Source organism: Bos indicus x Bos taurus, chromosome 13 (assembly GCF_003369695.1).
Source record: "Bos indicus x Bos taurus breed Angus x Brahman F1 hybrid chromosome 13, Bos_hybrid_MaternalHap_v2.0, whole genome shotgun sequence".
Taxonomy (NCBI): Eukaryota; Metazoa; Chordata; class Mammalia; order Artiodactyla; family Bovidae; genus Bos; species Bos indicus x Bos taurus.
In genome coordinates, this window is record NC_040088.1 from 54,885,855 (window position 1) to 54,898,710 (window position 12,856).

At 44.9% G+C, this 12,856-nt stretch overlaps 1 protein-coding gene across 9 annotated transcripts in view; it reads left to right on the plus strand.

Moving 5' to 3' along the window:
- Positions 1-12,856, plus strand: part of FRMD4A (FERM domain containing 4A) — a 682,056-nt gene that overhangs the window by 539,613 nt on the left and 129,587 nt on the right. For all 9 annotated transcript variants that reach the window (XM_027559897.1, XM_027559895.1, XM_027559900.1 and 6 more), the window contains 2 exons: positions 11,830-11,886; positions 12,795-12,817. In XM_027559897.1, the coding sequence (XP_027415698.1) occupies positions 11,830-11,886; positions 12,795-12,817 (80 nt within the window). The remainder of the gene's footprint in view (positions 1-11,829; positions 11,887-12,794; positions 12,818-12,856) is intronic.

Consider the following 12,856-nt stretch of genomic DNA (forward strand, 5'->3'; position numbering starts at 1 on the left):
AGCCTGACTCAGGATCGCAGAGCTCAGCCTCCGGGCTGCACTGTGCCCTCACAGTCAAACCCTCCACAGAGAACTTCAAAGCCAGCTACACCTGTTGTGACATGGCCAATGGCTGTGTTCAAAGGAGTTCCCATCCTGCTGCCTGTACTTTTCCTGCTTAACTAAACCCAGCTTTGAGGGACTGCAGCAACCCACCACACACTGAAGCACACACACAAGACTTGAAATGGTCTATCAGCCATCACTTTTCCTTCTAGAATGATTTCAGCACCTCACTGCACAAAATAGTTCCACCAAATGCAAGTGTTCAAAATCCTGGAGGCTATGGCAGTGATCAAATTCCATCTGTGAAAGAACCTCGCTTGGTGACGGTTGCTGAACCAGGACTTAACCTGAGCTCAAGCGCAGGGCACTCTGACTAGAATATTTGGGGATTTTGCTAAATGGCAGCACAAAGACGCTAAATGTCATTCTAGGATTTGTGGTTTTCTTTCTCTCTCTAAACCTCATTTTCTCACTATAAAGTGAAAATAATACCAGTCTTACTTACCTCATAGGTAGCAAGTGTCTGATGGTCTTTGCGTAATCCATGTGAAAGCACTTTGAAAGAAATAAGCAGTGAGGACTGTCCACAAGGGGGCAGACTTGGGCAGTAAATGCTTAGAAAGTCGCTGCCTGGGTGAGATCCCCGTTAACCTTGGCAGGTGAAAAGTTGCCCCCAGATTGTGCGTATCCAGGCCCCTGGGTTAAGGGAGCGGACGTGGTTTCTCTCAGAGTTGTTCAGTTCAGTCTAGTCACAGATGCTGAGCTGAAGGTGACGACTTCGGTGGTTCTGAATCATGATCACAGAGGTCTCTGGGATTAATGGGAAATAAAAAAGAAATCCCCAGAACTAAATATTATAGGTTCCCCAAGTGGAGGAGGTGATACATTAGGAACAAGCCACATATAGGGTCCAGGTGCCCATGGCATCAGCCTGCCTGCAGACCTGAGTGCCCCTCTAGAGCCCCTGCTCTCTCTTCTCAGCATCTGTCCTGGAGCGTAGTGAGTCCTGCCAGTAAGCCGGAGATGGCTTTTCTGGTGGTGACAAAGGAGACAGAATCATGTCACAAGGCCACCTGTCTCTCATCATCAAAAATAATATTTTTATTTGCATAATTGACACGTAGAGTATATACAATTTTTCTTTTAATTTTATTAGAGTATAGTTACAATGCTGTTATTTTCAGGTGTACAGCAAAATGATTCAGTTATATATATTCATTCTTTTTTAGGTTCTTTTCTCATATAGGTTATCCCAGAATATTGAGTAGAGTTCCCTGTGCTATACAGTAGGTCCTTGTTGGTCATCTGTCTTATATATAGTAGTGATCGTTGTTCAGTTGCTCGGTCATGTCAGATTCTTTGTGACCCCATGGACTGCAGCATACCAAGCTTCCCCTCACTGTCTCCCAGAGTTTGCTCAAACTCATGTCCATTGAGTCGGTGATGCCATCCAACCATTTCATCCTCTGTCGCCCCCTTCTTCTCCTGCCCTCAATCTTTCCCAGCACCAGGGTCTTTTCCAATGAGTTGGCTCTTCACATAAGGTGGCCAAAGTATTGAAGCTTCAGCATCAGTCCTTCCAATGAATATTCAGGCTTTATCTCCATGCATAATGGTGTGTGTATGTTTATCCCAAGCTCCTGATTTATCCCTCCGCCACCACGTTTCCTCTTTGGTAACTATAAGTGTGTTTTCTATATCTTTAAGTCTCTTTCTGTTTTGTAAATAATTTCATTTGTTTAAACATCTCTTTCACATATATTACGTTATGTGAGACTCACGAGTGAGATGGAATCAAGTTTACTGAGGGAGGAAAGTGGTGCTGGAGACACTTAGTAACTTAGTCAAAGACAAGGAACCTGAAGTGGTGGACAGGCTTGGCACCTGTAAATATGTACAGATGGCGGAGGCTCTGGAGCAGAGTGACTGTGATTAGGGATTTGGACTTCGGGGTTCCCTTCCTACCTCTGCGTCTTAGCAACTGCAATAAATGTGGACGCCTTCTGTGATGTCTCCAAACTTCATTTTCCTCTTCAGTTGAACAAGAATATTAAAAAAACCCCACCCACTAGCTTTTTGGGAAGATTAAGCCAGACAGATGTGAAGGTGGCCAGCACCCCACCAGGCACGTTACTAGCTCCCATTGAGGTAGAATTGCTCGCTTGGAATCAGATCCAAGTTCATCTTGGCTGCAGTCTTCTGTGCCGCCCGCACTGCCCTCTGGCCCCTTGAGGGGCCCGAGAGCAGGGCCAGACGCATCACTGGTGGGTGATGCTGATACTGGCTGACCCAGCACCCTCCCTGTGGCTTGGGAAGCAATTCCTACAATGTACTAGAATCGAAATCTACATTGTTCAGATACAATAAGCTGTTCATTCCCACTTCCTCCAACTTATTTCATTCACTTTTTAAAAAGGAAAGATTCTTATTTTTTTTAATATTTATTTATTTATTTGGCTGGGCCAGATCTTAGTTGCAGCTTGTGGGATCTAGTTTCCTGACGAGGAATTGAACCAGGGCCTCCTACATTGGGAGCACAGACTCTTAGCCACTGGACCATCAGGGAAGTGCTTCATCCACTTTTAACACATTTATGTTTATCTAAGTAATATATGATATAGTTTAAAAGTCAAGAGGCTGTTTATGAAAAAGAGCCCACCCCCCACCACTTCCAACAATTTTTAGCTGTTTCTTCTGGTATTTGCCTCTCTGCTTCTAAATAACTGGAACAGGGTCTTATTCCTTGATTTATCCATTTTTGATATAAGTGAGGACTGAGGTCTCCTATGCACCTACCCGCACTTTCCCCTTCCCATTTCTCCCAGTGTGGTGATACCACGAAACCCATCCCCATACCATTGTTATGACTAACCCAAGTAGCATCCTGGGGTTGCGATTCCTTTTTAGACAACCAGTTATTTTACCTAAAGGTAATAACCATTTTGCCATTACTTGCTTTAGTTTCTATGCATCCATCTTTTTTTCCCAAAAGCTCCTACAGATTTTCAAATGTCTATTTGAAAATAATAGACGTTAATTTCCATACACATTGGGTAATTCATCTGTTCCTCTCTTTGGCTGGGTTTTTTGCTGTTGCTTCTGTTGTTCTTCCTGGGACCTCCCTTTTGGAGCGCTCTGTCCTTCTGCTCTCGTCTGAACGTAGCCTCATTTGCAGCCCTCAGCCCAGGATGTCCCCGTTCCTGTCCCGTCTTTCCTTCACCCCAACTCTGGAGTAGGTACTTTGCTTCCTGGGTCCTGAGTCTTCTTGTGTTTTTACGCTTTTGTTTCACTGGAGAACGTCCTGCAGTAATCCAGGGAAAATGTATATGGGAAGTGAAATGTCTGGGTCCTTGCACACCTGAAAAAGTCTTTGTTTTGCCATCACATCTGATTTCATGGTTTCACTGGATGTGAAAATACAGAATACCTCTCTCAGTATATCACAGGTGTTGCCTCAGAGTCTTCAAGAGTTGCTCTGGGGAAGTCTGTGTCTGTACACTCTAAGTGGACTACCCTGACCATGACCTCCATGGGATCTGTTAGGATTTCCTTCTATTTCCCTTTATCTGAAATTTCAGGATGGTGTGCCTTGAAGTAGGTCTTGGTAAACCCGCTATGTTGTGTAGACGGACACTTTTAGTCTGAGGTTCGTATTCCTCTTCATATCTGGCGGGGTTTTTGTATTATTTCTTGTATGATGTCTCTCTGTTTCCTCTCTGCCCTCCTTCTGGAGCCCCCACTAATCAGAGGCTGGGCACGACCTCCTGCTTTGACATCTCGTTTCTCCTATTTTCCTTCTTTGTCATTTTGTTCTACTTTCTGGAAGATTTTCCTCAATGTTATCTTTAATCTCCTCTATTGACTTTTTAACCTTTACTATCATGCTTTGAATTTCTCAGACTTCCTTCATATTAACTGATTTTCTTTAGATACATATAATTCTATTATTGTCTTTGAACCAAATATCCTCTTGAAAGTGAAAGTGAAACTGAAGTAGTCTCTGACTCTTTGAGACCCCATGGACTGTGGCCTACCAGGCTCCTCTGTCCATGGGATTTTCCAGGCAATAGTACTGGAGTGGATTACCATTTCCTTCTCCAGGAGATCTTCCCAACCCAGGGATTAACCCAGGTCTCCCGCATTGTAGACAGATGCTTTACCTTCTGAGCCACCAAGGAAGTCCCTAAATATCCTCTTATCTCTCCAGTAATGTTAATTATCATGCATGTTCTGTTTCTTTCCAGTTCTTTTTGTTTCCTGTTGATTTTTTTGGTCTCTGTCTTTTATGTGGGCTTCCCAGGAGGCGCTAGTGGTAAAGAACCCACCTGCCAATGCAGGAGACATAAGAGACACCGGTTCGATCTCTGGGTCAGGAAAATCCCTTGGAGGAGGGCATGACAACCCAGTCCAGTATTCTTGCCTGGAGAATCCCATGGACAGAGGAGCCTGGCAAGCTACAGTCCATGAGATTGCAAAGAGTCAGACATGACGGAAGTGACAGAGCGAGCATGCACTCTGCCTTTTATGTAGGGGGCTTTCCATCCACAACTAAGAGTGAGACACTCAAAAGCTCCCAGTGCCCAGGTGGAGATGGTCCCCTGTGTCTGTGTCCCTGGCAAGCTCGTTCTTTCAGCAGGAACCCCGAGTATCAGCGCTTGGGGTCTTTTCTCGTGACTCTTCATTGCCTTACTTCGCTCCTGGGATGTCAGCTCCCACTTTAGCATTTGGGGGAGGGAGTGGCCACCACTGGGGTGTAGATCTCCTTTTAATCCCTGATCGCTCTGCCCACTTCATCCCAGCTTCCTGGGTATCATCTTCTCCAGAGAACCAACTTCTGATCTCTTCAACAGCACAAAAGTGAGGAAAGATGTTTTGTTTGTTTATCTTGTCATTTTCCCCAAGCCACGAATGCCAGCTCCCGCCCTCCACTCTTCCTTCACCAGGAGGCAGAAAACATAACTACAGTGGGTCCTCTCTCACTTCTCCTTTCTTTTCAGTCCCCTTATTTTCTACCAAAAAGAGCAGGAAATAACAGTCATAATCTGTCCAAGATGCAGAATGTTAGAATCTGGTCAGCAGTGACCAGGGCTGGAAGTATTGCCTTTAAGTGGAGCAGGAGGAGGTTTAGAAAGGGGTCACTGATGCCCCACGTGGCCATTTTGCTCCAACAGCGTTTCTGTTGTTTTTCAGCTTGGTTGTGTTTCAAGTGGATGATGGAAAGGAAATTTATGGCCAAGGGATGGATAAAACTCATTCAGAAATGTGTGTCTGGTTCCTAGGAAAGCTCACATGGGAAGTGGGCCTGGGATGATGTGTTTTTCCTGGGAAGCGACACAGGAAACCAGAGCTCCTCCTGCCAGGCTTTCCATCTGGCCGTCTCTCTTCTGGGATGTGGCTTCCTCCATCAACTGGAGAGGCCCATCAGTTAGTCCGGCCAGGGAACAGTGGACTTGTCATGCTAGAGGGAGTGATGGGGTGGACGTGGACTCTAATCCCAGCACTTTCCCCACCTTCAGGATGGAATCCTGCCTGCTTGGAATTCTCCACTGGCAGAGTGAGATTGCTGTCAAAAATTAGTTGCCACAATCATTTTCAAAAGCTTTGCAAAACAACAATTTCTAGGTCATAAAATGTCAAGTGTTTTTTTCAATGTTTAGGGAGAAGGATTCCATTAGATGATAGGTCTTAAAGTTATAAGGAAATAAAGAACTCTGCAGTCTAGCTTCCAGTCGTCTTCAGTGGCATACCTTCCAAGAGACAAGAAGAGAGGCTCACTTGCTGAAGGACCTTACACTGCTATTCAGTCCCTCGGAGGAGTTATCTGATCCTCAGATGACTTAAGTTGGGTGAAGTAAGGGACTGGTCAAGATGACTAGCTGCCTTGTTTGAATCTCACATTTAAACTGAAGGGGATGACCATCCACTTTTTAAATAAATCCATCTATCACATTTAAGTGCTTGATCTCAAAATGTATCTTGTCAAATATTATAACCAAAGAGGCAGGACCCCTGGTCACCATCTGAGAATGCACAGAAATATGTCTTGTTGGGTTGGAGAAAAAGTTGGCACTAGCATTTTTCTAAGTAAATTTTGATAATCAGCTTCTTTTGATGTATCACTGAACCAGACGCATGCTGCTGCTGCTAAGTCACTTCAGTCGTGTCCGACTCTGTGCAACCCCATAGATGGCAGCCCGCCAGGCTCCCCAGTCCCTGGGATTCTCCAGGCAAGAACACTGGAGTGGGTTGCCATTTCCTTCTCCAGTGCATGAAAGTGAAAAGTAAAAGTGAAATCGCTCAGTCATGTCTGACTCTTCGCGACCCCGTGGACTGAAGCCTACCAGGCAGGTGCATAATCAATGTGGAAAAAAAAAAAACTTAAAATCCCTCCTTTGTGCTGGGGGTCTTGTCCAGCCTCCTGGGCTGAGATGTCCCCATTAAACTGAGAACATCACATATGATTAAAGTTTGAACAGTCATCCCTGGTCCATATTTGCTACTTGGATCTAAGTACCATCTTCTTGCTGAAATTGAAATAAGCAGTCTTTAGCTAGGATCTTCCAGGAGGTTTGCTAATGAGCAGATGATATCTCTTCTGAAGATGAGAGAAACAAAAGCCCAGAATCAAGTCCCACAGGACAAAGGAACCAATGTAAACATTCATCTCAGACTCACAGAATCCCAGTCCTTATCTCTTAGATGGATGCATGCCGGCTTGGTGTTTGTGCTCACGTGACAGAGAGAGGAAGAGAAAGAAGACAGAGAGGGCCTTCCGTCTTCAGCTCTCTAGAAACAAACACACACAGACCCATCATCTGGGCCGTGCCTGCGACCTCCACAGGAGAGATTCCTCAAGATCACGAAATGCAGTGTATGCTGCGGACACTGGGAGAAATCCCCGGGCCACCAAGTGCGAGTGCCCCAGACAAACGTGAAGTGACTCGACTGATGGAAACCTGGCAAAGGGCTCAGAAAGAGGAAGTGTGCAAGACCACATCAGTCTCATCCTGCACCCCAGCCCCTCACTGCCTGGGGGTGCCTTCCTGTAGACACTACAGGTTGTGCAATGAGACGGGGCAGGCACCGGGCACAGTGAGGCTGATGTGGGTGTGAGGACCCACTGGGATGGTAGACACGGTGGCCAATACACAGACACGTGCAGACACACACTTCCACAATGCTTCCCACCTCTTTTTTTTTTAAGTCTTATTAAAGATTCCAATAAATTCTAAAACATAAATGCAAAAAAAAAAAAACACCATGAACAGAACTGTAAACAGAACAGAGATTCTGTGGAGTTCAGATGATCTGTAAAGACCAGGGAACAAAAAAATAATAATACAGACTTGATCTTTGTGGTGTGTCTTAGAGTGTCCAAATCACCTGTACAGAGTTCCACCTCACCAGACTTAGTACAGTACTTGAAAAAGAAACTGTTCTCCTGGGAGTTCCTTGGAGGTCCAGTGGACTCCCTTGCTCCCAGTGCAGGGGCCATAGGTTTGATCCCTGGTCAGGGAACTGAGTTTCCGCAAGTCACAAGGCATGGCCAAGAAAGGGAGAAATGAAGAAAGAAAGAAAAGAAAGTGTTCTCCTTATTCTACTGATGAGAAAACTGAAACTCAATGAGGTCCAGTGATGCATTTATTCAAAGTCCCAAAGTAGAAGGTGTCTTAAAGAGGATGGCAGGAAACCATCTTCTTCAGGCGTATTGTGGGTGCAAAGAAAGATGGTTATTACAATGGGTGAAGATTTACTAGGAAATCCACTGGACAGCCCTGCAGGTTGTTTTGCTTGAACTTTGCAAAGGTCGTCCTCATGGAAATCTCCTCAACCTACCATGTGGTTGCTCATCATCTTTTCTGTTATAATTCTCTCATGAATCTTCCATGAAAGCTGGAATTTCTCTCATTCCTGACCATGGAGGAATGTTTTTTGTTAAGATTCTCAGTTGAGTCTGAAGACCACCACTAAGGTCCCCGGAGCAAGGCAATCATGACGAGTTCCTCCGGCTTTCAGGACTTTTGGAGAAGGTTCATAACACCTGCCACTTGGGGGGTCTCATGGGGCTCTTTCTTTGGAACACTCGGAGACCCTCAAAGTAGAAATCTTTCTGAGAATATTGTTAACCCTGAGACTGCTGATAAATGACCTCAAGCGTCTTCCTTTAGCAACTTAATCACCTGGGATAAAACCTTGTGGAGTGGGAGAAAGTGGCACCATCTTCCCAGCCCTGTCTGAACTTACACACACCCCTGCAGAGTCACATTTTGTCTTTCCATACCATGAATCAAAAGATCAGAGAAAGCAGCATGCCTTATTCAGTAGAAAGTGAAACAGTGCTTCCCTGGTGGCTCAGGGGTAAAGAATCCCCTGCCAATACAGCAGACACAGGATTCAATCCCTGGGTTGGAAAAATCCTCTGGAGAAGGAAATGGCTACCCACTCCAGTATTCTTGGCTGGGAAATTCCATGGGCAGAGGAGCCTGGTGGGCTACAGCCCATGGGATAGTAGAGTTGGACACAATCAGATACAATTTAGCAACTAAAAATCAACACAGTAAAACAGATGTCCGAAGGACATGTGAACTCCGTGACATCACTTTCCCTCCTATCAGCATCTCCCTTTTACCAGTGAATCTCAAAAGAAAACGACTCCATGCCCTCCAGACTACCTTGGATTCCCAAGGAAGACTCTAGTTCAGCAGACAGCCCTGCTCTGCAGATCTCCCCACCCCAATGGCTCTCGGAGCCCTGGGGACACAGAGGAATGTCACACGTTCAGCCCGTGGGTGGTGCCAGATGGGAAAGCACCCGTACCCCTTCCTTGAAGGGCCTTCTGCTCCCTATCCTTCTCTGATTCATCCTCCGTCAAAGGAAAACCCAGAGCCCCAGGAAAGCACAAGGTTTTCGCATGCAGTCTGTGGTCTTCTTCAGTTAATATGCTCTGCTTGAGCAGAAACACTTGAAAAAAGCCACCTGTGTTCAAGAGAAGCCAGATAAGGAAAAGGTGGAAAGTGGAGTCGTCTCTCTAATGTTCTATGGGAAGTGGACACCTGGAAACATCTATCCACCCCTCCCCATGGGGACTCAGCTCTTGGGGTTCGAGGCACAGTGGGAAATGTGTGGTGTAGGCAGGAAGCCTAGAGCTCTGCTCCACCTCAGGGGAATTTTAAAGGTAAAAGTCACCTGGGAGGGCCAGGGATGCAAAGGGGAAGGTTTCGTCCTTTGTGAACCTTGTGTTGTAAACAGACCTCAGGGAATTGGGCAGAGGCTGCAAAGCAGGAAAGAATTTTCTTCCAGTTGGAGGATCTCTTCCCCTGGCCCCCATTCCCCATTCCTAGATTGGGTCTTATAAACACCATTTAGATCTCTGAACTGACTCCTCCGAGGACAGACAATGCTGGCTTTAAGATTTAGTTTTTTAATTTTTGGCTGTGCTGGGTCTTCGTTGCTGCGCCCAGGCTTTCTCTAGTTGCAGCAGTCGTGGGTGACTTTTTGTTGCGATGTGCAGGCTTCTTACTGTGGTGTCTTCTCTTGTGGAGCACGGGCTCTAGGGTGCGTGGGCTTCTGTAGTTGCGGCGCACGGGCTTAGCTGCTCCGTAACATGTGGAATCTTCCCGGACCAGGGATGGAACCAATGTCCCCTGCATTGATAGGCGGATTCTTAACTACTAGATTATCAGGGAAGCCTAAAGCTGTGATTCTTGAACTCAATATTAAATAGAAACAGTGAGAAGGAATACTGCAGCTCTCTTTCCCATCAGATTTTACAAAAGTGGGGGATGTCTGGGTCACCTTACTTTTCAATCCTTTTGACTCTTACTGATCACGTTCTGACTCTCAGTGTTTTTAATATCTTCACTGGGAGATGGTCGAGGACAGAGAAGGTGGAAACCCACCCCATTTAGAGTTGCTGCTGCTAAGTCGCTTCAGTTGGGTCCGGCTCTGTGCGACCCCACAGATGCCAGTCCACCAGGCTCCCCCGTCCCTGGGATTCTCCAGGCCAGAACACTGGAGTGGGTTTAGAGATGCTAGTTTTCATTTACCCTGAGGACACATGCAGTTGGGAAGAAAGAATTCATATAAATTAGGTGAGTGTTTAGGTGGGCATCTTAGGTAGCTTGACTCTGAAAAATGGTACATTATGATTAATGTTGCCCCATGACTAGGGGATGGCAGTTCCCCCCAGAACTACAGAATGGACTGTGCAAAACCAAATCAATTAGAAAATGACCACCATCCACCCTCCCCACGTTTGTCCTCTCCCCAAAAGTGTGGATGTTTTCCTTTAGCAGATGAGCCAAGTAATGAACCAAAAACCATGTGCACACGTTCCGGGGCTGTTCCTGATGGTTGGTTTTGAGTTGGCCTCTCCTGGGATGTTAACTATTAGCCACTGTTGACCATCACCTGCAAGCTCAGTGTAAATGTTTGACAGAGCACACATACCGATACACCGACAAGCACACACCGGTGACTTTGGGAAGTCGATTGGTGGGAATGGAAAAGCATATAGTGCGAGTAGAAATGATCCATTGTGGAAACCCTGGACAGTGTTTCTGTTAAATCATTTGTCCACTGTTAAATGATTTACATTCAGATGGGACCTGGTAATCCCAAGACTGCAATTCCAGGCATTCCTCCACACTGCAGCACTGACAATCTGTATCAATTACAGTGGCCGTAAAGCTCCTTTAGCTGGTTAAGCATGAAGAATTATTGTCCCCGATCCATCCACGTCTCTCTTAGCTCGCACTCCAAGGTGGTTTGGTAGCAAACATTATTATCCATCTTTGAAATTCCTAAACCTGAAGGAGCCTGCAGGATATCCTTCCCTCTAAAGATATAGGTGTGCTTCAGTGCATTGTTTTGAAATACAGGGGCAAGTCCTGGACCACACAAAAATCATTAGAAAATCCATGAATCAGAATTTGGTTTATAATTCAAAGAAAAAAAGTAACTTGTTTTGGTTGTGCTGGGTCTTCATTGCTGCGTGCAGGCTTGTTCTAGTTGTAGCAAGCAGGGCTCCTCTCTAGCTGTGGTGGCTTCCCTTACTGCGGAGCACCAGGTCTAGGGTGCAGGCCTCAGCAGTTGTGGCACACGGGCGTAGTTGCTCTGCAGCATGTGAGATCGTCCCAGACCAGGTATTGAACCTGTGTCCCCTGCATTGGCAGATGGATTCTTAACCACTAGACCACCATCAGGGAAGTCCTGAGAGAAACGTTTTTAAACTTTCTGCAGTGAGTGAAGAGCCCGTATTTGCTCTGACATCATGGTAGTCAACAGCTACCTTGAAGTATTTGAGTACATGAAGAAATGTGTCTCATACAACTGGGAAACTGTATTTTTAACTTTATGTAACTTTAATTTAAAGAGTCATAATTCCATCATAACCTTTTCTCTAGCAAAGTCTTACCACTGGTTCTGAAGTAGAGTTTACAAAGAAAAATGCATGTGGTGATCAAGTAACCTTAATCCATCAATTAATCAGATTGACCGATTTGTAAAAAGCTGGAGACTGATCCATTCCTTAATTTCTCATGAAGACCTAAAGATGAAGCCCTGGAAGTGACTGTGTAGACACAGGACCATTGGAGCTCTTATAAGAGCTTAGGGAATGATGTCAGGGAACGTTTGAGTCCAAGTAATTCAGAAAAGATGTTCTATGGGTGTTTGAGATTCTGGGTAACATCTCAGATAAGAAAGACCTCTCCTCTTTCGGGGGAGATCATAAAGAAATTGTTGTTAAAGTACCAAACTTATCTTACTTGGTTTTCCTTTCAGGAGCTGATTGATGTTGATAGTGAAGTAGTGTTTGAATTGGCCTCGTATATTTTACAGGTAAGTTGTTTCCCTCCATCTTTGTATTCTAGAGCCATATACAGAAGAAATAGGAATAAGACACCTCATGTATGGCAGTTGCTATAACCACTAGCTCTTTGACTCCTTATTCTTTAGCCACAAGCAGGAAAGAGCTATTAGGGAAACTACACCATAGCAATAAACAGTGTCTCCTCTATTCTCTGTTCTTGTCCAAAATTTTAAGACAGTATCTCTCTGCAAGGGAAAATTGTGTGTATAACCTGAGATTGGGAAACTGAGATCATCTGGTGACCCCCTTTTCTTCAGGTCACTGGAGAAAGCCAAGTAAAAAAAGCTAGAATTTAATTGCCAGGAGAAGCACTGTCATGAAAGATGAGGAAAATACCTTTAAGCTTGTGTGGAAAAAGAGGGATCACTGAATATTAGCCACAAGGGCAAGATCAGAAACACTGGCAGAATGAACTGAAATGATGTCATTCACTTTTTCCTTCAGCAAAGATTTATTGAGCAACTACTGTGCTCCAGGCATTTTGCTAGATTCATTACAGACTCCATGGTCCCTACCCGCAGAAGCCCACAATACAAGACAAAACAGCAAGTACCACAAGATATAGACACATAGTGCTACCCAGACACATGTCCAGGTTCAGAATCTTTACAGTGGAAAAAGTTAGATCAGAGCTTAGAAGTGGAAACTTTCCTTTTCATTATGAATTGCTTTCTTTGTATAGAACTTTCTAAAGTTTGTCTCCTATTCAGGTGGTAAATGCATGCATCCTTCCTTAATTATATTCTGGTAGCTGATAGGATGAAATAGCAGTCAGTTGGAATGATTCAGCAGAGGAGTTCATGATTCTACAGTGCATTTTAAAATCTGTAACACAAATCAGAATGAGTCACTGATGTTGAATTTTCTTCTTCTACAGGAGGCAAAGGGAGATTTTTCTAGGTGAGTTTACCTAGGTTTTTTGGCTTAAAAATGTATTCT